General features: G+C 35.2%; 1 protein-coding gene across 8 annotated transcripts in view; it reads right to left on the bottom strand.

Moving 5' to 3' along the window:
- The window catches only part of BCL2L13 (BCL2 like 13), a 79,014-nt gene that overhangs the window by 26,421 nt on the left and 28,376 nt on the right, over positions 1–24,217 (bottom strand). For 5 of the 8 annotated variants that reach the window (XM_081311138.1, XM_081311133.1, XM_081311136.1 and 2 more), the window contains 3 exons: positions 13,921–14,028; positions 10,498–10,654; positions 5,085–5,154 (listed from right to left, as the gene is read on the bottom strand). In XM_081311138.1, the coding sequence (XP_081167264.1) occupies positions 5,085–5,154; positions 10,498–10,654; positions 13,921–14,028 (335 nt within the window). Of the gene's footprint in view, positions 1–5,084; positions 5,155–10,408; positions 10,655–13,920; positions 14,029–24,217 lie in introns of those variants that run through there. The other 3 variants (XR_014024169.1, XM_081311135.1, XM_081311137.1) reach the window with 3 other exon arrangements.

Here is a 24,217-nt window from a genome sequence, read left to right on the forward strand (position 1 = left end):
TTTAACAACAAATCCCATCATTATGTATAACTATAATAATGAACCAATAAAAAATGTGGAAAGAAAACAATCATACAGTTATGATAAAATTTCTTAAAACATTTAAAAATTAAATTAAAAATACATTTAGCAGCTGGGCACAGTGATGCATACTCAAAAAGCTGAAGCAGGAGGATCAAAAGTTAGAGGCCAGTCTAGAAACTTAGTGAGATGTTAAGTCTCAAAATAAAAAAATAAAAGGGGCTAGGAGATGTAGATGCAACTTAACTCCACTGGGCTTAACTCACAGTAACAAAAACGAATGAGTGAAAATGAATACCTAGTAAATTATGTGACAATATTAAACAATTACTGTTAATATTCTTAAGTGTGCTAATGATAGCATCAGTAGGTTTTTTCTATGTGTTATTTGTATATTTTTATGTGGTGCTGAGGCTCGAACCAAGTGCCTCACATATGCTAGGTAAGCACTCTACCACTGAGCCACAACCCCAGCCCCAATCAGTAGGTTTTAAAAAGAAGATATAGGACTCAGGATGTGGCTCAGTGGCAGAATACCTGCCTAGCATGAACAAGGCCCTGGGTTCTATTCCCAGTATCCCCCAAAATAAGGTAAAAGAAATACATTATTCTTAGGAATATATACTAATGTGTTTATGAATAAAATATGATGTCTAAGGTCTACTTCATTAATCTAGGGGAAGAGAAGGAAGAATATGTGGAGAAACAGATGAAAACAGATTTGGTTTTTTTCTCTTTGATGGTCATTTTCTCCTTTTTTATAAGTAGACAGGGAAAAAAAATACCCACAAGGAAAAAAAAAATCACAATTCCAAGATAGCTACAATGGATTATTTAATATTTTGGCAAATATCATTTTTTTGAGATTATATATATATATATTTTCTACATTTATACATGTACATTTTTGGGCCTCACATATGGTAAGCACAAATTCTACCACCAAGCTGCACTCCCAGTCTGATGTCCTTTTTTTTTTTTTTTTAATAACAAAAGATCATATAACTAATGTATGTTCATAACCAGCTTTTTCCATCTACTCTTTTAAACATATTTAAAGAGTATTCTATAAAGATGCTTTAAAAATTTCTTTACAAATGAATCGATACTCAGTTTGTCCCTAACCTGGCATGCTTTGTAGACATTTTTTTTCCCCTGATTGGTGCTTTATTGACTTGCTAGATAGCAAGCAATATTATATCAAATTTTTGCCCCCCCCCACTTTTTTGGTACCAAGGATTGAGCACAGAGGTGTTTAACCACTGAACCATATCATCAGCCCTTTTTATTTTGAGATAGGGTGTTGCTAAGTTGCTCTGGGGCCTCTCTAAGTTGCTGAAACTGGTTTTAAATTTACAATCCTCCTGTGTCAGTCTCCCAAACCGCTGGGATCACAGGCATGTTGGCATGTTCCACCATGCCCAGCTTTTATTTGTTTCCCCCTTTAAAAAGCACTATAGGTCCTTTGCTAATGACCCATTCAGCTATCAAAAAAGTGTGGCCTGGAGATGCAGTTCAGTGACAGAGTGCTTACATAGTATGTGTAAGTCTATGGGCTCAAACTCCAGCATGGTAAACAAACAAAAACAAAACAAAATAAAAACGAGTAAAAACATTGTTTTTGGGGTGACATGGCAGGATGTTGTATAGTTTTGCTTCTATCAGGTGGCTAAACAAGGTGTTGAAGACTAAAAAAAAAAAAAAGACTGGAATTTTGCAAACCTCATGCTGAATGTAAACTGTAAGCTTACTGTTTGATGTGAACCATTCTAGATTTTAATTGGAATGAGGGAGGGTAGATTTCAGCAGCCTAATATCATAAACCAGATTCTTTTTAGTCCTTGAGAATTTAGAAGGAAAGTAATACTAGATTCAGCAGAAAATGTAATATTCTAATTGGCATGCCTCATTAACTTGAGGTATTTAAGCCACAGCTTCTTAAATAAGTCAACAGTTGGCCCCCTGATCCAGATGAGGGACCATCCATTTAACAGGAAATGGATAAAAACAGGAAGGGTGAAAAAGGGCAGTGAAGACCAGGTTGACTTAGATTTTTTATGATCATTCTAGGATGGGGGCAGTGAAGGGTAGGGCATACAAGAATTTACTCTAACAGTTACTAGATAGAAGCAACAGAAAGAAAAGAAAACTAGGAGAAGAAAACTAGTAAAATTATTACCTAAGTATATGATGTTTGATATACTAAGAAATATATCATTACCAAGCTCATTGTTATTTATAAAATCTATTTCAAATGTCTGTATTTTTCTTTGTTCCAAAAAAATGAGGAAAAAATATATTTTAATAAATTATGAACTAAGAAACACTCTGAAACTCTATACAAGTAACAATAGTCATGTGATGCATAATGTTTCAGTCAAAAATGAACCACAGGTCAGTGGTCCTGTAAGATTATACTACCTAGTGACATTGTACCAGTTTTAATTTTTTTAAAATATTTTGTTTATTTAGTTGTAGTTGGACACAATACCTTTATTTTATTTTTATGTGGTGCTGAGGATCGAACCCAGTGCCTTGCACGTGCTAGGTGAGCACTCTACCCCTGAGCCACAACCCCAGACCCGTACCAGTCTTAATTTGTATACACTTTACATGTTCACATAATGAGGTCGCCTAAGGATGCAATCCTCAAAATAAACCTTCATTGTTATATGATGCATAAGGACAAGGTCTTGTGTATTAAAACTAGTATATTAAGCCAGGTACAGTGGCATATGCCTCTAATTCCAGAGTCTGAGGAGACTGAGGGAGGAGAATCTCAAATTCAAGGTCAGCTTTGGCAATTTTGTAAGACCTTGTCTCAAAATCAAAGTGTAGGGCTCAGTGGTCCGGCACTTGCCTAGAATGTGTGAGACCCTGAGTTCAAATCTCAGTACTGCAAAAAATATACATAAGTAAATAAAGTAAAATTAAGAAGGGCTGGAGTTGAAGCTCAGTGGTATCACGCTTGCCTACTATGTGTAAGACCCTGCGTTTCATCCCAAGCACTGAAAAACAAAAACAGAAACTAGTACATTAGTTGCTGTTTGCTGAGTGCTTATAATACTACTCTGGTCTCTCTTTACATGGTATAAATCGTTTACCTTTTACTGAATGCTTTTTTTTTTTTTTTAAAGAGAGAGTGAGAGAGGAGAGAGAGAGAGAGAATTTTTTTTTTAATATTTATTTTTTAGTTCTCGGCGGACACAACATCTTTGTTGGTATGTGGTGCTGAGGATCGAACCCGGGCCGCACGCATGCCAGGCGAGCGTGCTACCGCTTGAGCCACATCCCCAGCCCTTACTGAATGCTTTTTATGGTGACAGATAATGTGCTACACATATAACCTCAACTAATTCTAATTAAATGTATAAAGTTAGTAGTATTGTCTCCATTTCACAGATGAGAAAACTAAGATTCAGAAAGCTTAATTAACCTGCCTAAATAAATTTAATCTGTGATAAAGCTGATGTTTGAGAAACTAAAAAAATTTTGATCTCAAAGAAGCAGATCTAGTTAAACAAGGAGATGTAATGGTTACAAGAGACTGCAATAGTTAAGAAGAGAACGAGATAGGGAGACCTTGTTCAAAGGATACATAATTATCATTAGATAGGAGGAATATATTTCAAAAGATCTATTGCATAGCATGATGACCATAATCAATGACAATATATTACATTCTTGAAAAATGTGAAGAGGGTGAGTGTGTGTTTTTACCACAAAAATGATAAATGAGGTCACACATTTGTTAATCAGCTAGGTTTAAATACTCTACAATGTATACATACTTCAAAACACCATGTTGTACATGATAAAAACAATGTTGACTACCAATTAATTTTTTTTTTAAAAAGGCTGAGATTTGAAATAAATCAGATTGCATACCTAATATACATCAATTAGGCACATATGGTCACACTGTCTGACCTATTTACAGCCAGCCTTCCATATCCTTGGGTTCTATATCCAATCTTGGACTGCAAATATTTGGAAAACTGCATCTGAACTGAACATGCACAGGTGTTTTTCCTTGTTATTCTCTAAACAATATAGTATAACAAGTACCTATATAGCATTTACAGTGTATTAGTTAAATTAAGTAATCTAGAGATGATTTAAAGGACACAGGAGAAGTGCATATAGAGTTATATGCAAATACCATTTTATACAAGGAACTTGAACATAACGAATTTTGGTATCTGAGAGTGGTCCTGTAAACAATCCTCTAGGCATACTGAATACTATATAGGAATGACTGTACAAAGAACTCTGAGTAGAGGTGGCTATTTGTAAAAATATTGGTGCTGAAATTTTTCCTCCCTGATGCTAAATCACCTGGGGGCCATACTTCTTCATATTACATCCTCTTATACTCACCTTTCCAAGGTGATAAGTAGAAAATACAGTCTAAGATAATGGACAAACAGTATGGTATAGCAAACAACAACAACAACAACAAAAAACCCTCTGAGGTTAAAATTTTCTAATTTAGATCTTAGCTCTAGTGTTGGCTCCAATATTTATTAGTTAAGAAGACCTAGGCAATTTCTTTCTTTTTTTTCCTGATTAGTCATCTAACCTAATAAACAACACAAAAATCTAATAAAATTCATTCTGTCTTCTTAAAAGGATGGTCGTGATAATCAGATGGGATATGACACAAAATACTTTCAAACTATAAGACACAAATGATATTAGTTAAGAAAACAAGAAGAAGATCTCTCTCAAATGAAGTCAGTCTTCTCCAAGATATACTCACATTTTAATAAATAACCATATGGAGATAAAAGTCACCTCTAATACAAGGAAATGAAGAAATGATGGGAAATTCAGAGTGTGCAGAAAGGAAGGAGAACATACTATGAGGGACATATTTTTGGGCCAAGCAGAAGTAGCATTAATCAAAACAACAATTAAATAAGAAATATCCACTTAACATAGTTATATTTACGCATTAAAGAGCTCTAACACTTTCTTAATGTAATACACTAATGATTCCTCCTATACTTTACCATTATCACACTAAAATCTTGTAAGAATAAAGATAATTTGGTTAATACCTTGCTCCAGCCGCTGGCATGAACTGCGGTCTCCAGTGTACATTCACGATATGCCTGATATGTCACTGGCCTGTAGAGAATTTTTTAAAAGTCTGTGTCACAAAAAAGAAAAATTCTAAATTTTCAGATGAATAAATATAAAGACACTATTGTTTTGTTGAATCTTTTGCTAAAGTGACTAAGATTATTCAACATATTGTTTTATGTAAGATATGGTTTTTAGTATTTGGGCTGCACTTTTTCCAAGCATTCTATAGCATTAGATACATATTTGGGAAAGTAGTTATTAAAATAGTAAGATAAATGTACCATCTAATAAATTTTTTGTAATTACTTAGAAATTATCTGATAGAACTTATTTATGTTGCAGATAAATACTTGTGTTATTAATATCAAATAACAACAAATAAAATTAAAAGTATAATTTTAACACTTTTAAAAGCCAAAACATCTATAATATTTAAGAACTAAAGAAATATGTTACTGGAGCTGGGATTGTGGCTCAGTGGTAGAGCATTTGAATAATAAGTGTGAGGCACTGGGTTTGATCCTCAGCACCACATTATAATAAATAAACAAAATAAAGATTTGTGTACGTCTACAACCCAAAAATTTTTTCTAAAAAAAAAAAAAAGAAAAAGAAACATGTTACTGGAAGATTTTCAAACTAAGGATACAAGGAATTAGAATAAATAATGTCAAAAATCGGTGCCTTTTCTTTTTTTGGTACTGAGGATTAAACCCAGGGGTACTTAACCATTATATTTTATTTAGAGACAGGGTCTTGCTGAGTTGCTGAGGCTGGCTTTGAACTCATGATCCTCCTGCCTCAGCCTCCCAAGCTGCTTGGATTAAAGGCATGTGCCATCATGCCTGGCTTGGTGCCCTATTTATTTCATTTGTTATAATTAGTTGGTGTCCTATTTTTAACTTGTAGTCTTATGATATAAAATCCTGGAGGGATCAGAAAATAACAATAATAAAAAAATAGAATCCTGGAGGGCAAGGAAATTAGCCTGATTATTTACATGCAAGCTCTAGTCATATCAAAAACCTAAATCATTGCCAGGTGTGGTGGCGTATGCTTGTAATCCCAGTAACTTGGGAGGCTGAGGCAGGAGGACTCCAAATTCGAGGCCAGTCTCAGAAACTTAGTGAGGGCCTAAGCAACTGAGACCGTGTCTCAAAATAAAAAATAAAAAGGGGGCTGGGGATGTGGCTCAAGCGGTATCGTGCTCGCCTGGCATGCGTGCGGCCCGGGTTCGATCCTCAGCACCACATACCAACAAAGATGTTGTGTCCGCCGAGAACTAAAAAAATAAATATTAAAAATTCTTTCTCTCTCTCTCTCTCTCTCTTTCTCTCCTCTCTCACTCTCTCTTAAAAAAAAAAAAAAAAAAGGGCTGGGGATATGACTCAGTGGTAACGCACCCCTGGGTTCAATCCCCAGTAACAAAACAAAAAAACAGACAAAAAAAATCCTGAAATCACTGAGTGATGACAGCGAAGTCTTATTAATTTGTTGAAGGGCTTTAAAGTACTATATTTTAAACACTGATCTCATGTGCAAATTAAACAAACACAAAAAATTGTGCTAAATAAGACATAAAGGCATCAATAGCTTGGATAATAGATTCAAGACAAAGTGTTAACAGACATGTAAAAAGGAGTGAAGAAGTCTTGCTTTTGTAGGATTTTAGAGCTTTTTTTGTTTGTTTTGTGTGTAGTGCTGGGAATCAAACCAAGGTCTTACACATGCTAGATGAGCTCTCTACCATTAAGCTACACTTTTAGCTCTCTATAGGACTTTAAAATTCCACTTCAAAGGCATTTTCTGCTCTGACCACTCGGGTCTGATTTCTTCAGCCTATGAATATTTAAGATTGATAACAGTTACAATTTATTGATAGCCTATTATGATAGGTAGAATATTTCTATGTATGTATATTTTATATCACATATCAAAGCTAGAAAGAACAAAGTAGGAATTCAAGCTCAATTAGATCTGACTCCAAAGGTCACACTGCTCCCATTTCAAGTGAGGATTTTGACAAAAGCCTTGACAATGTCTCAATGCCACATATGGCTAATGAGCATTTGAATGTGGCTATGTTGTGCTGAAAGTATAATCTACATGCTGAATTTTAAACAGTCAGTAAAAAGAATGTAGTCTATCCCACTAATAATTTTTTATACTGAGTATGTGTTAAAATGAAATTTGAATACACTAGGCTGAAAATATATTATTAAATTTTAGAAATTAATTTCATACTTTGTATGCGGCTGCCAAAAAAATTTTAATTGCATATATTTGATTTGCATTACATTTACTGAATAGCACTGGTTTAGATATTTCAGAAAACAGTTCTGAAGACATACATAAAATCTTTTATACACATCAATATCAAATCAATATTAGAGTGATACTGAAATACCAGGGATGATCTTTTTAATGGTAAGATGGATACAGTATGTACTACCTTCCTGATATCACATTCTCATTAAAGTAAGCTTAGTATTCTTTCAAGAAGCCATGGAGTATACACTACATTCTTGTAAAGCTTGAACTTCAGTAGATACTATGTAGTCTACCTACCTATATTCTCCCTGAAGTTTTACTTGTGTACATCAGTCCCTTCACTTCCTTTCCTGAACTGTTTGATGCTGCTGTGGGTCACAGTAGTCCTTATAGGTAGCATGTCTATCAGGCTAAAGTACTTTAGCATCCTTCAGAATGAAACATGATTTGAAACATTACATGTACACATAAGAGATGCAGCAGCTTAAAACATTAAAAAAAAATCTAATACATAGAAAAGTTAAGAAGATGAATAACCTAATCAGGCCTTAGAGAAAAAAAAAAAAAAAGAGAGGTGGGTACCTTTTAAAATTGCTGGTGTTCCGCATGAAGAGTTCAGCATTACTGTAATTTCCTACTTTAACAAAACTGTTTGGAGGAGCAGATGGTATTTTCCACCTTAAGATATTGCCTTCAACCTGTATAATACTTCTAATATATCACCAGTTAGTTATTTTCAAGGTATTAGTAACAAAATTTAAAACTTTCAAAAGTAGACTTCTGAAAAAATTTTATTCACAGGAAGATCTGACTTTGCTATGCTGGGGCTGGGGTTGTGGCTCATTAGAGTGCTTGCCTAGCATGTGTGAGGCACTGGGTTCGATTCTTATCACTGCATATAAAAAATAAAGATCCACTGACAACTAAAATATATTAAAATAACTGCACTGGTATTCAAGGCTTGGGAAAACATTCATCTAAACCAATTTTCTTGCAAACATAATTTATAGTGAGATGAGATCAAATTTTTTTCTGTAGATTACAAAAAGACTCCAGGAACAATATTAAAAAAAAACAACAACTATATGATACTCTTCTCGGAAAAGTTGATATTATCAAAGCAATGTTAAAGTTAACAAATGAAAAAACTGACATAAAGAATGAAAAGGTTTCAGGGGCTGGGGCTCAACAGTAGCACACTTGCCTGGCATGTGTGAGGCACTGGTTTGATTCTCAGCACCACATATAAATAAATAAAGGTCTATTAACAACTAAAAAATATTAAAAAAAAAAAAGAATGAAAAGGTTTCAAAGCATAAATGGTTTCCATCAAATTAGAAACAGAATCTTTTGCCTGTGCCTATCACTTAGTTATTTTACTCCCAATAGCTTTTACAAGGTTTTTTGTGTTGGTTTCCTTTTTGTGAAAGTTGCAAATTTCTTTCTTCAAACCTTACATGAAACTTCATATATTAAAATCATATGGAAGTATAGCATCCTGGCTTAAGAAGAGTAGAGTGGTCCTAATAAGCCCCACTAACTCAATCTACCCCTTACCTTTTCAGGGGCTCCTATAGCAACTTCAGTGCTTAAGGCTCCACTGAACACTTTTTGACATCACTATTTTGATCCACATTTCCTATTTAAGTTCTATTTCCTGGCACCTATATATTTCTTTCACTTTTATCTTTAAACATTTTTTTTTTTGGTACCAGGGATTGTTGAGCCATATTTATTTATTTATTTATTTAACAGGGGGCAGGGTCTCACTGAGTTGTTTACGCTAAGTTGCTGAGGCTGAGTTTGAACTTGCAAACCTCCTGCCTCAGCCTCCTGAGTCACTGAGATTACAGGTATGAGCCACCATGCCTGGCTTAAACAAACTTTTTAAGATTAAAAAATTCAAATATGGGGCTGGGATTGTGGCTCAGCGGTAGAGAGCTCGCCTAGCACGGGCGGGACCCGGGTTTGATCTTCAGCACCACATAAAAATAAAGGCATTGTGTTGTGTCCATCTACACCTAAAAATATATATTTTTTTAAAAAATTTCAAATATGATTTCATTTCCCTAATTAGGAGTTTTCTGTTTGTTCATTTAACTGAATTCTCCTAAAATTGCTTCCTTGCAACAAATATATAAATTGTCCCTACATAAAAGTAAGAAATTATTGTTGTAGTAAAGTACTACAACAGTAATTTAGCATCTGAATTTTGGCTCTTTTAATAAACAACAGTCTTCTTCCTATTTTATAAAGTTGTCAATCTTCATTAAGATAAATATGTCGCTAACTCACATCAATTCCTTAATAATTGTCAGCAAAGAACTAGAAAAGAATAACTTTTAAGATTTACAACAAATGAATTTGTTCTATTTTAATATACTTTCATTTTTATTAATAAGTTTCTAGCTTTAATATGGTTGATGCATAGCTAGGAAGGAAGTCTACTATAAGAATGTGAAAGTAGGGCTGGTTTGTAGCTCAGTAGTAGAGCACATGTGAGGCACTGGGTTCGATCCTCAGTACCACATAAAAATAAATAAGTAAAATAAAAATATTTAAAAACAAAAATATATTTTAAAAATATTTTTATTGTAGACAATACAAATATTGTCTACAATAAAAATTAAAAAAAAAAAAAGAATGTGAAAGTAGTTCCATGGACAGAAGTCCCTAAAGTTTAGCGATATCTGGGATATGGATATAATCTTAAATACAATCTAAAATATAATGCTGATATCAAATTATAATGCATAAAACTCCAGCAATTATATCTATGTTGGCCAACTAGAAAGAACCATAGTAAAAAGTGGTCAGAACAAGTGCAATAGCTTATGTTTACAACACGGTTAAATGCATCCATTGAAATCTGATAGCTCAATAAATAATACAAACCATCAAATCTTTGTCGGAACAGTTAAATCACTACTTAGAGGCAAAGTTGTCATTCAAAACACAGAGATGCTTTGGGAAAGCAAAAGAAAAAAAAGCGAAGAAAAGTAAGAAAAGAAATGACACTGTTCACCTAAAACAAAGCCTTAACCAATCCAGCGCCGCATGAGAGATCCGAGACTACTTAGAGAAGCACATTCCCACTCAGCAATGGTAACTCACTGGCTGAGGAGCATTTGCAATGCTTTATGCAGAGGTTCTTTCAGTTCCTGAAATACTCTTTCTCCAAGATGGGCCAAGCAGTCTTCTATTGAGCTTTCTGGGTTAGCAGGGCTAAACACTGGAGAAGTGTGACGGTCAAAGCCTGTGCTGGTGAAGGCTGAAGACAAGGCAAGAGAAAAACCAATTTAGTAAATAATATCAAAAGCTGTACTAAAAAAGCTCATGGGACTAAGATATTTAATATTAGGAAAAAGTTAATAGTTATAACCACTTATAAAGGTCAGATAAGCATTATAGATATTAATCTTATCTGGAATATAAAAGTTGATAGGTTCTAAATTTAGAGTTTTTTTTTTTTTTTTACTTACATGATTTTATTTCATCCATAAAAAACAAATACAATTTTAATAAGTGTGCTTAATTTTTAGAGTTTTTTTTAAAGGCAGAGTTTTAATGGAAAATCAGTTTTAAAAGAAGAAAGCAACTATACTGACATGTCAAAATACACTAACAGGGCTATGGATATTGCTTACTGGAATCCTAGCATGGGAGAGGCCCTGGGTTCTATCCCCAGCACAGAGGGGGAATATCTAACCAATTTAGTTTATGCCTACTGGCCAATTTAGCATAAGAATAATAAACGAGAGTTAACTCTAGGCTCTATTATTCTTCTCTTGATATTTATTTTTAAGGTTTTGTTTTTGCTTTTATAAATGCACCACTTCTTAAATCACACTCTATGATGAGTGTGTTCCAACTCGGAAAATGAGTCCATTGCTTTCATTTCTTATTAAAATGAACTTTCCATCTCAATTATTTCTACAGATAAATTTTAAAACTATGAAGGTAATATAAGAGCCAAATATGGAAAAATTAATCATAATCATATTCTACCTCTTCTTAGTTCAAATTACCAGCTTCTCTATTTCCCAACTTCATGTTATAGAAACTTATCCATTCCCTGACTCTAGGAAGAATAGGGAGAATGACTGTCATTTTAGGGTGCAAGCTGGATGTAAGCACAGAATCCCAGTAAAGCAAGTGGTTTACACCCACTCCTCAGAGTTACCAATTATTTTCATAAAATGCTGTGCATTCATCTTGGCTTGTTCCTAGAAGGCTGCAAATTTTAATACACCTTGCTTACATCCAAGAAAGATGCAAATGCCTACAGAGTTCGTAATTACTTTGCTGTCTGAGCAAGCTTTAGAGTATTCATTTTTTTAAATACTTATTTTTTTTCTTATAGATGGACACAATGTCTTTATTTTACTTTATGTGGTGCTGAGAATCGAACCCAGTGCCTCACACATGCTAGGCAAGTGCTCTACTTCTAGCACAACCCCAGCCCCTAGAGTATTCATTTTAATGATTAGCTCTGGATAATATGGGACTTAGAGATTATATTTACACCTTTTGTTGCTCTTTTTTCCTTTCTCCCTTTTGCCCATTTTATTATGCAGCACTTCTAATATCAAAATGTACATGAAGAAACTGGGTGCTGTGGCTGACCTCTAGTCCCAGCTACTTAAGAGGCTAAGGTGGGAAGAGTGCTTGAGCCTGGGAATTAGAGACCAGCCTGGGCAACCTGGTGAGACCTCATCTCAAAAGGGAGCGGGAGGGGGGGAGACTGTGTATCAAGACTTAAGAGAGAACTGGAAATTTAATAAATTAAAATGTTGATAAAATGAAGGGCTGGGGATATAGATATAGAGTTCTTGCCTTGCATGCACAAAGCTGTGGGTTCAATCTCCAACACCATTTAAAAAAAAAGTTGATAAAATGAATATAAAAGAGAAGATCAACAGGCTTTTGGATTATTTATATATTTCTATTCAGATTCTCTCTGTACTAACAGGTAACTGATTTATAAACATGATTTATAAATTTGCTCATTAAAGATTATTAGGTAGTGGGCTGGAGATATAACTCAGTTGGTAGAGTGCTTGCCTTGCCTGCACAAGGCCCTGGGTTCAATCCCCAGTACTGTAAAACAAATTCTAGTAGAGCAGAGGAAGGAGAATGGGGGATGGAAGGGGGGATGGGAAGGAAAAGGGTAATCAATTTCCATGCATGTATGAGTTTGTTGGGATGAATCCAACTACTGTGTATAATTATAAAGCTCTAAAAAAATGTGTACAAGAACATTCACAGCAGCATCATACATAATAGTGAAAAACTGGAAACAACTTCCATGTCCATCAATGTCCATCAACTGATGAATGGATAAACAAAATATGGCATATCCATACAATGGAATATTATTCAACAGCAAAAAATAATGAAATACTGATACCTGCTACAACATGAATGATCCTTAAAAACCTTGTGCTAAGTAAAAGAAGTCAGTCACAAAAAAAACCACATAGTACATGATTCCATTTACAGATATACCTGGAATAGGCAAAGTCACAGAAATAGAAAGCAGATCAGTGGTTGCTTTGGGTGGGACTGGGGTGGGGTTAGTGGAGGTGATTATTAATCTACATAGTATTTCTTTTTGTAGAGTTGAAAGTAGGGGCTGGGGATGTGGCTCAAGCGGTAGCGCGCTCGCCTGGCATGCGTGCAGCCCAGGTTCGATCCTCAGCACCACATACCAACAAAAGATGTTGTGTACGCCGAGAACTAAAAAATAAATATTAAAAATTCTCTCTCTCTCTCTCTCTCTCCTCTCTCTCTCTTTAAAAAAAAAAAGAAAAAAAAAATAGAGTTGAAAGTATTCTTAATTTAGATTATGGGATGGTTACACAATTCTGTGCATATACTAAAAACCACTTAACTGCAACTTCTAAATGGGTAAATTTTACGGTATGTGAAATATACCTCAATAAAGTCATTTTTTAAAATCACTGAGCAAAACGTTCAACGTAGAATTATTTGTGGAAGGCAAAACAGGAAGTAACCAAATGCTCCTCTCAGTAATAAAGGAACAATTGGGTAAATGTTCATTTAATGACTATAATTTCACACAGCTAGTAGAAAGACAATTATTTTTAAAACTTACGATGAAGTAGTGTTCAGTGCAAAATATGTGGCTAGAAAATGATACTTACACTATAACACTCTATAGCTTATATACATGTAAAAACGAGAAGCTCTCTTTTTCATGCTGTTATTAGTTATAAAGTTACCAAATATAAATCAAATCATATTGAATGGAAAGAACCTTAACATCATTTAATTCATTGCTTAAAACCAGAGAAGGCTACATCTAAATGGTAGGGTATAGTTGAGAAACTTACAAATATGTCCCCCAGGAAAAGAAAAAAAGGCTACCTTCTAGTTTCATATCCTTATAATCCCATACCAGTTAAGTTGTGTAATGTTGAGAATAACTTACTATGAAAATCAAACTAAGCCACAGAAAACCAAACTAACCAGAAAGAATCTGCTAATTGACGAGGAAAATAAGAATAAACAGACCTTCAGAAATCTCTTTGTCCAGGGATTTTAGCTCTTCTTCAATTTCAGGTTTAATTTTTAAAAATACTTCTGGGTCCAGAGACTGTGAAGCTATATCTAGTTGAACCCCTGAAACCAACAAGAAAGTTACTATTGAAAGAGGGAGATGGAAGCCATTAAAATACTATAGTATTTTAAACTATTCAGTCAGAAAATGCAAAATTAAATCACATTGTCAAGGCTAGGGAGGCTAGGAAATATTTTTTTCAACCACTAAGAAACAATAACAACTAGATGTTTTGGGGTCTATTAAAAGTGAAATCTGGAAGCCAAGTGTGGTGGTACATGCCTGTAGTACCAATTAGTCAGGAGGCTGAGGCAGAAGGATCACTTGAGCCCATGAGTTTGAGTCCAGCCTGGGCAACAAAGGGAACCTGCTGTTGAATGAAATCTGATAAAAACAGAAAAGAATAAGACCACATTTCTGCCAGGAATAGAGAAAAAAGAGCAGAACCTTCAGAAACACATGAACTCAACAGGAAATTAAGAAATTAATATATGTAAGTTCTCTCTTTTTGTATACTATCTGTTCTTTAAAAAGCTGACTATGATAAAGCCAACTAAAAGAGGGCTGTGGGTGTAGCTCAGCTGAAGAGGACCTGCCTAGGTTGTGTGAGGCCCTGGTTTTTTTTTTTTTTTTTTCAAAGAGAGAGTGAGAGAGGAGAGAGAGAGAGAGAGAGAGAGAGAGAGATAGAGAATTTTTAATATTTATTTTTTAGTTCTCGGCGGACACAACATCTTCGTTGGTATGTGGTGCTGAGGATCGAACCCGGGCCGCACACATGCCAGGCGAGCGCGCTACCGCTTGAGCCACATCCCCAGCCCAGAGGCCCTGGTTTTGATCCCTAGCACCACCAGACAAAAACAAAAGCAAAAACTTGTAACTTTAGTGGTGATGGGAGATGGATTCTTTCTCCCCACTTCAGATTATAAAGATCCTTAATTATCTCTTTTTTTTTTCGGGGTGGGGTAGGGGGGTACAGAAGGGGTACCAGGAATTGAACTCAGGGGCACTCAACCACTGAGCCACATCCCCAGTCCAATTTTGTATTTTATTTAGAGACAGAGTCTCACTGAGTTGCTTAGCATCTTGCCATTACTGAGGCTGGTTTTGAATTTGTGATCCTCCTACCTCAGCCTCCTGAGACGCTGGGATTACAGGAGACCACCACACCTGGCTGAAACTTTTTATTTTACTTACTTATTTTACTGTGCTGGGGATTAAATCCAGAATCTTGTACATGCTAGACAAGTGCTCTACCTAGAGCTACACCTTAGTCCTCTGAAGATTTTTAAAGGTATAAAAGGAACTATGCTGCTGTACCCCCAAATTGTCCCACATTTAACCTACAGAAAAAACTTTTTGTTTTCCTCTTGCTCTGTTCTCTGGATTTGTTAAAAATCTTTTCTTTGTAAGTCCCCTGTCCTACCAAAATTGCCTATATTACATTCTTGATTTATCTCCCTTAGTGCTGATTGTTGCTAACTGCACAGTTAGCAACAATGTTAGCAACAATGTTACAAAATGTTACAAAATTGCAGTACATTAAGCAAATGAAGGAAACTATATTATAAACTGAGAGTGGGTATGTGGAGGCCTGGGAAAATTTTTTTGGGGGGTGGGTAATAGGGAATTAAACTCAGAGGCACTCAACCACTGCGTCACATCCCCAGCCCTATTTTTTATTTTATTTAGAGATAAGGTCTCACTGCCTCACTTTTGCTGAGGCTGAGGCCGACTCTGAACTTGTGATTCTCCTGCCTCAGCCTCTCAAGACACCGGGATTATAGGTGTGTGCCACCATGCCCAGTTTAAATTTTTTCCAGGCTAAAATAATCTCTCCCATACTAAAATGTAAGAATTTTGATCAAATCATCATCATGGACTATAGTGAATAACAGTACTTTTAAGAGAAATCCTTTTTTTATCTATTGATATTGCAAACATACTTCAATGATAGGAGCAAGATAACAATCAGGTTGAGAAAAGTATGGTTAGACTTCTCAATTCCACAAAAATATTTCAATTTTAACATCTATTGTTTTGCTCTTGACTTGCCCTTAATCAGAAACAGAATACCTGATCATTTTAGACCCTTGCCAGAGAACAGACCCATTGGATTTAATTTTTTATAAATTTCTTCATATGACTTGAAACATCAGGCTTCCTGAATAGTCTTCATTTCTCTACATTCTAAATGTTATCATTTTAATCTAGACCATCAGAAAAGTATATACAGATAATCTTGGTCCCCAAAGTGTTGACTTCTTGTTAACTGAGCTGAATTTTGGTGTCATTTCCTTAGCTTTATACAGAATCACATTAGAAACAGTGTTTTGAAGCCTAATATCACATTCGATATTTGACATTTTCTATTGCATTTTCTGTGCTCTATAACACTATAACATCTTTTTGAGAACTGAACCAAGGGACACTATCTTTGAGTGATATCCCCAACCCTTTTTCTTTTGAGACAGGGTCTTGCTAAGTAGCTCAGTTAAGCCATAAACATAAGATCCTCCTGCCTCAGTTTCCTGAGAAGCTGAGGATGTATGCCACCATGCCTTGCTGCGGTGGGGATGGGGACTTTGAAGATCTATACTCTACCCAAATCAAAATAGTATAGCTTCTAGTTATGAAAAAAAATTACTCCTGCAACAAAATATCCCTCTACTTTTCCCCCATCTCTCTTTTTAATTGATTTTATTTTTAAATACATGACAGCAGAATGCATTACAATTCTTATTACACATATAGAGCACAATTTTTCCTATTTCTGTTTGTATATTAAGTATGATCACACCAATTCATGTACTTTGGATAGTGATGTCTATCACATTCCACCATCATTGCTAACCCCCTGACCTCTCCCTTCCCCTCCCACCCCTCTGCCCTCTAGAGTTTGTCTATTCCTCCCATGCTCCCCCTCCCTACCCCATTTATGGGTCAGTCACCTTATATCACAGAAAACATTCAGCATTTGTTTTTTGGGGATTGCTAACTTCACTCAGCATTATTTTCTCCAACACCATCCAGTTACCTGAAAATGCCATGATTTTATTCTCTTTTTATTGCTAATATTCCATTGTGTAAATATGCCACATTTTTTTTAACCCATTCATCTACTGAGGGGCATCTAGGTTGGTTCCACAGTTTAGCTATTATGAATTGTGCTGCTATAAACATTGTTGTGGCCGTGTCCCTGTAGTATGTTGTTTTTAAGTCCTTTGGAAATAGACCGAGGAGAGGGATAGCTGGGTCAAATGGTGGTTCTATTCCCAGTTTTCCAAGGAATCTCCATTCTGCTTTCCATATTGGCTGCACCAATTTGCAGTCCCACCAGCAATGTATGTGTGTGCTTTTCCCCTACATCCTCGACGACATTTATTGTTGTTTGTCGTCATAATAGCTGCCATTCTTACTGGAGTGAGATGATATATCAATAGAGGTTTTGATTTGCATTTCTCTAATGGTGAGAGATGATGAACATTTTTTCATATATTTGTTGACTGATTGTATATCCTCTTTTGAGTCTGTTCAAGTGTCTGTTCAAGTGTCTGTTCAGGTCCTTGGCCTATTTATTGATTGTGTTATTTATTTGTGTTATTTGTTTTTTTTTTTTTTTTTTTTTTTTTTTGTTTTTTGGTGCTTAGCTTTTTGAGTTCTTTATATACCCTAGAGATTAGAGCCTATATTTTGGGAGCAAATTTTTCCCCTATTTCTAAGAATCAAAATTTACTGCTCAATGCTAGTATAACTGTACATAACATTAGAGATTACATATCTGTGTTCTGCTATTTCCACCATGGAAATATGCAGTGTCCCTACTTCTGATTTTACTTATTATTTAGATTTTTCCATTATATATTCTTTTTTAAAAAATTTTTTTAGTTGTAGATGGACATAATACCTTTATTTTATTTATTTACTTTTACGTGGTGCTGAGGATCGAACACGGTGCCTCACACATGCAAGGCGAGCGCTCAGCCACTGAGCCACAATCCCAGCCCTCCATTCTACATTCTTTTAAGCCACATCAAATTATATGTGGTGAGGAATTTTTTAAAATCCAGTATTGCAATGGGTAGAATGGTGCATGCCCGTAATGCCGGTGACTCAAAAAAAAAAAAAAAAAAAAAAAAAAAAATCCAGAGGCTGGGGTTGTGGCTCAGAGGTAGAGTATTTGCCTGGCATGTGTGAGGCACTGGGTTTGATCCTCAGCATCACATAAAAATAAATAAAATAGGGCTGGGGATGTGGCTCAAGTGGTAGCGCGCTCGTCTGGCATGCGTGCGGCCCGGGTTCAATCCTCAGCACCACATACAAACAAAGATGTTGTGTCTGCCGAGAACTAAAAAATAAATATTAATAAATAAATAAATAAATAAATAAAATAAAATAAAGGTATTGTGTCCATCTACCACTAAAGAAATTTAAAAAAAACATTGAACTTGTTGCTAAACAAAACATATTATGCTACATTTTTACCTTACAGAGACTGCCCTTCTTTTCCTGATTATTCAAATTTGGTTCACCCTTCAAGATCCAATTTAAGTCTATTTCTTCATGATGTTTTCATGACTTGTTTGTTTAAAGGTTGGTGAAAGACTTTTGATATCAGTTAGTCTGATACATAATATAACAAATATATACTATCCTATATTGTTTGATGACTTTATACTTTATTATCATTATTCTGACTACGTTATAAACATTTTAAGATATTTGATTCTTGTAAGACTTGAGTCAGCGTGGACTAAGTAAGTCTCAAATATCTGAAAATGGTACCTACCAATATCTAATATGATACTGTCTAGTCCATCCTCCTCATAATGTGAAGAATATGGACTTGGAATTTAAAGGATTACAATGAATAGAAGAACATGTATAGATTAACCTCTCACTGCACTGTCTAGGTATATATGAAACCTTGCTGAGGAGAGAAGACCCTTAAGAAACCCCTTTGGATTTATATATAACTTTTAACAAAAATAAAATTATATATAAATTCAGAGGACTAAAAATGTTATCCATATATTTAAAGCTATGAAATGATAAACATTAAAAGAAATAAAATGAGAAGTCATTTCACATGAAAGCATGAGAACAGATCAATGACACATATAGCACAATAAATAGACTATTTATGATGATGGCTCATGATAGATAATAGGGAGAACAAAGGAAAGAATCAGACCTCAACTATTATCTCCATGCTTATGAGAGTTTTAAACAATGTCCAAATCAGGATTTTAGATTTAGATTTTTGGGGGGTGGGTCAGGGATTGAATTCTGGGGCACTTGACCACTGACTCACATCCCCAGCTTCATTTTGTATTTTATTTAGAGACAGGGTCTCATTGAGTTGCTTAGCACCTTGCTTTTGCTGATGCTGGCTTTGAACTTGCAATCCTCCTGCCTCAGCCTCCTGAGCTGGTAAGATTTTAGGCATGTGCCACCATGCCTGGCTAGATTTAGATTACAAATTTTTTTTTTTTTTTAGTTGTCGATGGACCTTTTATTTTTTATTTTATTTATTTATATGCAATGCTGAGAATTTAACCCAGTGCCTCAAACATGCTAAACAAGCAGTCTACCACTGAGCTACGACCCCAAACCCTGGATTTAGATTTATAGTCTATAAAAATTGTCGAGTCCATCCTCCTCATAATGTGAAGAATATGGACTTGGAATTTAAATGATTTGCCCAGGCTCTAATAAATCATGGTGAGACAGATTAGAAACTAATGCTTCTAGTAAGCAAAATTATTACTGAATCCTAGAACACATGAGTATAATTTTTGATGCACTGTGACAAATAAGGAACTCATGAATGCTTTATCTGCCATCTGTCACCTATCTCTTTTTAGAAAATCTGTACACTCCAAACACTCACACACCCACATAGCTTATTGCACCACCACCAATATCACCACTATCCCCCCCACACACACACAAAAATGATAATAATGTCTTGGTTACCTTATGGCTCACCCCACCAGATTAAAGAAAGCAGCTGATTAAAGGAGTGCCTATTCTCATGAGACTAATGTGATGTTGATTACACACGACAAGTTGTCATACTTGATAATAAACCATGTGGAAAGCCTAAACCAGAAAAAGTCTACTCCTGTTAGGACACAAAAGGCTATTTATTTAGCTAACCCATGACATAGACAGAATTCAGTGATTTTCATTTAATTAATCCTCTCTATCCAGACTTTCTAAAGCACAGCATTACACAGTAGGGCCAATGTACCATAAACTCCACACTATAAACCCAGGGGAAAATATTTCAAAGATAAACAGATGTTAACACAACAAATTCCACCTGCCTCAGAGGTTTCAAAGGAAGAGTCAAGTGAGTCAGCAATCATTATACTCTAGCCCTGAAATTCATGTGGAGCTTTCAAAGTGAATATCAGATTAACAAGTTTTGACTAGTTGAATGGGTTAGACCTCTCAGAGCAAAATACTTTCTAAATCTATGGTTCCTCAAACTAGGGCACATTAAAATCAGCTAAAGGCTGGGCAAAGTAGTGCATACCTATAATCCCAGCTCCTTGGAATTCCGATTGAGGAAGAAGGATCACAAGTTCAAGGCCAGCCTGGGCAAATTAGTGAGACCCTATCTCCAATTTTTTAAAAGGTAGAGGGTTGCTGGGGATGTAGCCAGTGGTAGAGTGTTATCTAGCATATGCAATACCCTAGGTTTACCTGTAGTACACATAAAAAGTTACCTCTAGAACATATTTAAATATATATCCCCAGGACCCAGCATGGGGTATCTAGTTCTGTGGGTCTAGGTTAGTGCTCCATGATCTCTGTTTTAATATGTATTCACACAATTAGCTTTGGCTTATAAATAACACTGTAGACAATCCAACTAAGTACAGTCAAATTTAAAATGTCTACTTAACATACAGACAACATGGTTCAATTATTTATTAAATAGCAAAAACAAATAACCCACATAATACCTTACTGGACTAGCAAGTAAAAAAACAGATTTAAACAAACAACAAAAAAGCTAGGTTTCATGGATGTCTGGATCATTGTCTCCTGTTCCTGACAGAAAAGCTAAGAAAAGAATGAGGCAATATCCATCTCCAGAAATACTATGACTCACAATGTGTGATGGTGTTACATAAATATGTTTTGAAAAGGTGATTTGACATGGCAATCTCCCAAAACTGATCTACAGATTTAATGAAAACCCATCAAAATGGGGCTTCCCTCCGCCCCAAGAAATGGACAGACCAATTCGAAAATTCTCATGGAACTGCAATAGTCATAAAAGCCAAAGTAATCTTGAAAAAGAAAAAGGTTGGAGGATTTCTCAGTTTCAAAGCTTACTAGAAAGCTATAGTGATCAAGGTAGTATATTATGGTTTCTTGGGCTCAGCTCAGTGGGAAAGTGCTTGCCTAGCATGTGTGAGGCACTGGGTTTCAAATCCTCAGCACCACATAAAAGTAAACAAATAAAATAAAGGCATTCTGTCCATCTACAATTACCAAAAAATCTTTTAAAAAGATAATGTATGTGTTATAATAACAGGCATGTAAACCAATGGAACTGAATTAAAAAGTCAAAAATAAATATATATAGTCGATTGAGTTTTGAGAATACCAAAGCCATTCAAGGGTGAAAGAATAACCTTGTCAACAAATGATGCTGGGACAAATGAATATACGCATGGAAAAGAATTAATATGGACACTGACTTTACAACATACACAAAAATTACTTCAGAATGTTCAAGAGAAATAAAGTTTAGAGCAAAAACTATTAAAAACTCTTACAAGGAAAATGACCATGCAATACTTTCTTAGATAAGACAACAAAAACACAAGAAATCAATGAAAGTATAGATAAACTGAACTTCCATCAAAATAAAAATTATCAAAGGATAATACACCAAGAAAGTGAAAAATCACAAAACAAAATATCCAGAAATCATATGTCAGTTAAGGATCTAGTATACAGAATACATAAAAAATTGTTGCAACTCAATAAATAGATAAATAATCCCACTAAAAATGAAAAAAGGATAGAAATAGACATTTCTCTAAAGATACACAAACGGTCAATAAGTTCATGTAAAGATGCTCAATATCAATAGCCATTAGGAAAGTGCAAATTAAAACCACAATGAGATAAACTCTGAGATCATAGCATACACACTAGAATAGCTATAATCAAAATTATGAATGTAACAAGTAATGAAAAAGATATGGAGAAACTGAAACTCTTATATATTGCTGGTGGGAAAGTACACTTTGGAAGACAGTTTAGCAATGTCTTAAAAAACTACACATAGTCCTACCATATAATTCAAATCTATTCTGCTCTTTGGTATTTAACCAAATTAATTGAGAATTTTTCATCTGCACTCAACTTATATTCTTCCAAAGGTGAATGAATAAACAAACTATGGAATGTCCACACAATGGAATATCATTCAGTAATAAAAATAAATGAGGGCTAGGGTTGTGGCTCAGCGGTAGAGCACTCTCCTAGCACATGTGAGGCATTGGGTTCAATCCTCAGCACCACGTAAAAAAAATTTAATAAAGGTATTGTGTTCAACTACAACTAAAAAATAAAAGACATTTAAAAATAATAAAAAAAATAAATGAACTGGGCATGGTGGCACAAGACTATAATCCCAGCAGCTCAGGAGATTGGCAAGAGGATCACAAGTTCAAAGCAGCCTCAGCAATGATGAGGTATAAGCAACTCAGTGAGACCCTGTCTCTACAAAAAATACAAAATAGGCCTGGGGATATGGCACAGTGATCGAGTGCTCCTGAGTTCAACCCTGGTACCAAAAAATGAATAAATAAATAAATGAATAAATAAGCTACCAGAGCTGGGCCCAGTAGCCCATGCCCGTAATGCCAGCGGTTCAGGAGGCTGAGGCAAGAGTATCATGAGTTCAAAGCCAGCCTCAGCAATTTAGTGAGGCCCAAAGTAACTTAGCAAGACTCTGACTCAAAATAAAATATAGAAAGGACTGGAGATGTGGCTCAATGGTTAAATGCCTCTAGGTTCAATTTCTGGTCCAAAAAAAAAAAAAAAATTAAAATAAAGAGAACAGGGATATAGTTTAGTGATAAAGTGTTTGCCTAGTATGTACAGAGCCCTGGGTTCAATTCCTGGGTTAAGTATATCTCTCCATCTCTTTCTCTCTCTCTCTCTCTCTCTCTCTCTCTCTCTCTCTCTCTCTCTCTCTCACACACACACACACACACACACACAAATTCATATTAAGTACCACAGAATCAAGGAGCTTCATGTTAATATATGCAAATTTGATTATAACAAAACTTATTATTTGGCAAAAAATATGCAAACCAGAAGTATTTTTACTAATCAGAATATGTAACCTAGAATAAGGTTTACTGTATTTAACACAAACTAGCATATATAGAAAACTTAGCTAGTTGTGATTAAGTGTGTAAGAGTTAACTATTTATGGAAAATCTGTACCCAATACATGACTCATTTAGGAAATAATGAAGGATATGTAATATGACAGAGATTCTTTATTTTGTTTTTGGAGGGGGGTACCAGGGATTGAACTCAGGGGTACTCAACCACTGAGCCAAATCCCAAGCCCTATTTTGTATTTTATTTAGAGACAGGGTCTCACTGAGTTGCTTAATGCCTCACTTTTGCTGAGGCTGGCCTTGAACTTGTCATCCTCCTGCCTCAGCCTCCTGAGCTGCTGGCATTACAGGCATGTGCCACCACACCTGGCTCATATGACAGAGATTCTGAGTCATGAATAGCACCACCTCACTCGGCCATTTCTCACACTCACTGTATAATGAACTTGAAACCAAACCCTACCCACATTACGGTCAATGAGCTCTATAGCAGATCCTATTTATAAAAGCAAGGCAAGTGAGTTCTACCTTATATTTCAGAGAACAAACAGGATAGCAAAGACAGCAATAAGAAAACAATATCTCCCATTAAGAAGTTAGCCTACAAATGTGCATGTGTGTGTGTGTGTGTGTGTGTGTGTGTGTGTGTGTGTATTACTTTGCACTTGGGCTTACAAGGAAAACAATATGAAGAATAACCACAAAAATTTAAAATCACCTTCATTTGGGTAGGAAAAAAAATTATGCACCAGCAGGAAAAAAGGTAATAAAATACAGGTTCATTGACAGATTGAAAAAGACTAATTTTTGTGGAGCATGGAGTCTCTTACAAATGAGAAATAACATAAATAACAACTAACATAGG

The sequence above is a fragment of the Spermophilus citellus genome (genome assembly GCF_964194105.1).
Source record: "Spermophilus citellus genome assembly, chromosome: 10".
In the NCBI taxonomy this organism is placed as follows: Eukaryota; Metazoa; Chordata; class Mammalia; order Rodentia; family Sciuridae; genus Spermophilus; species Spermophilus citellus.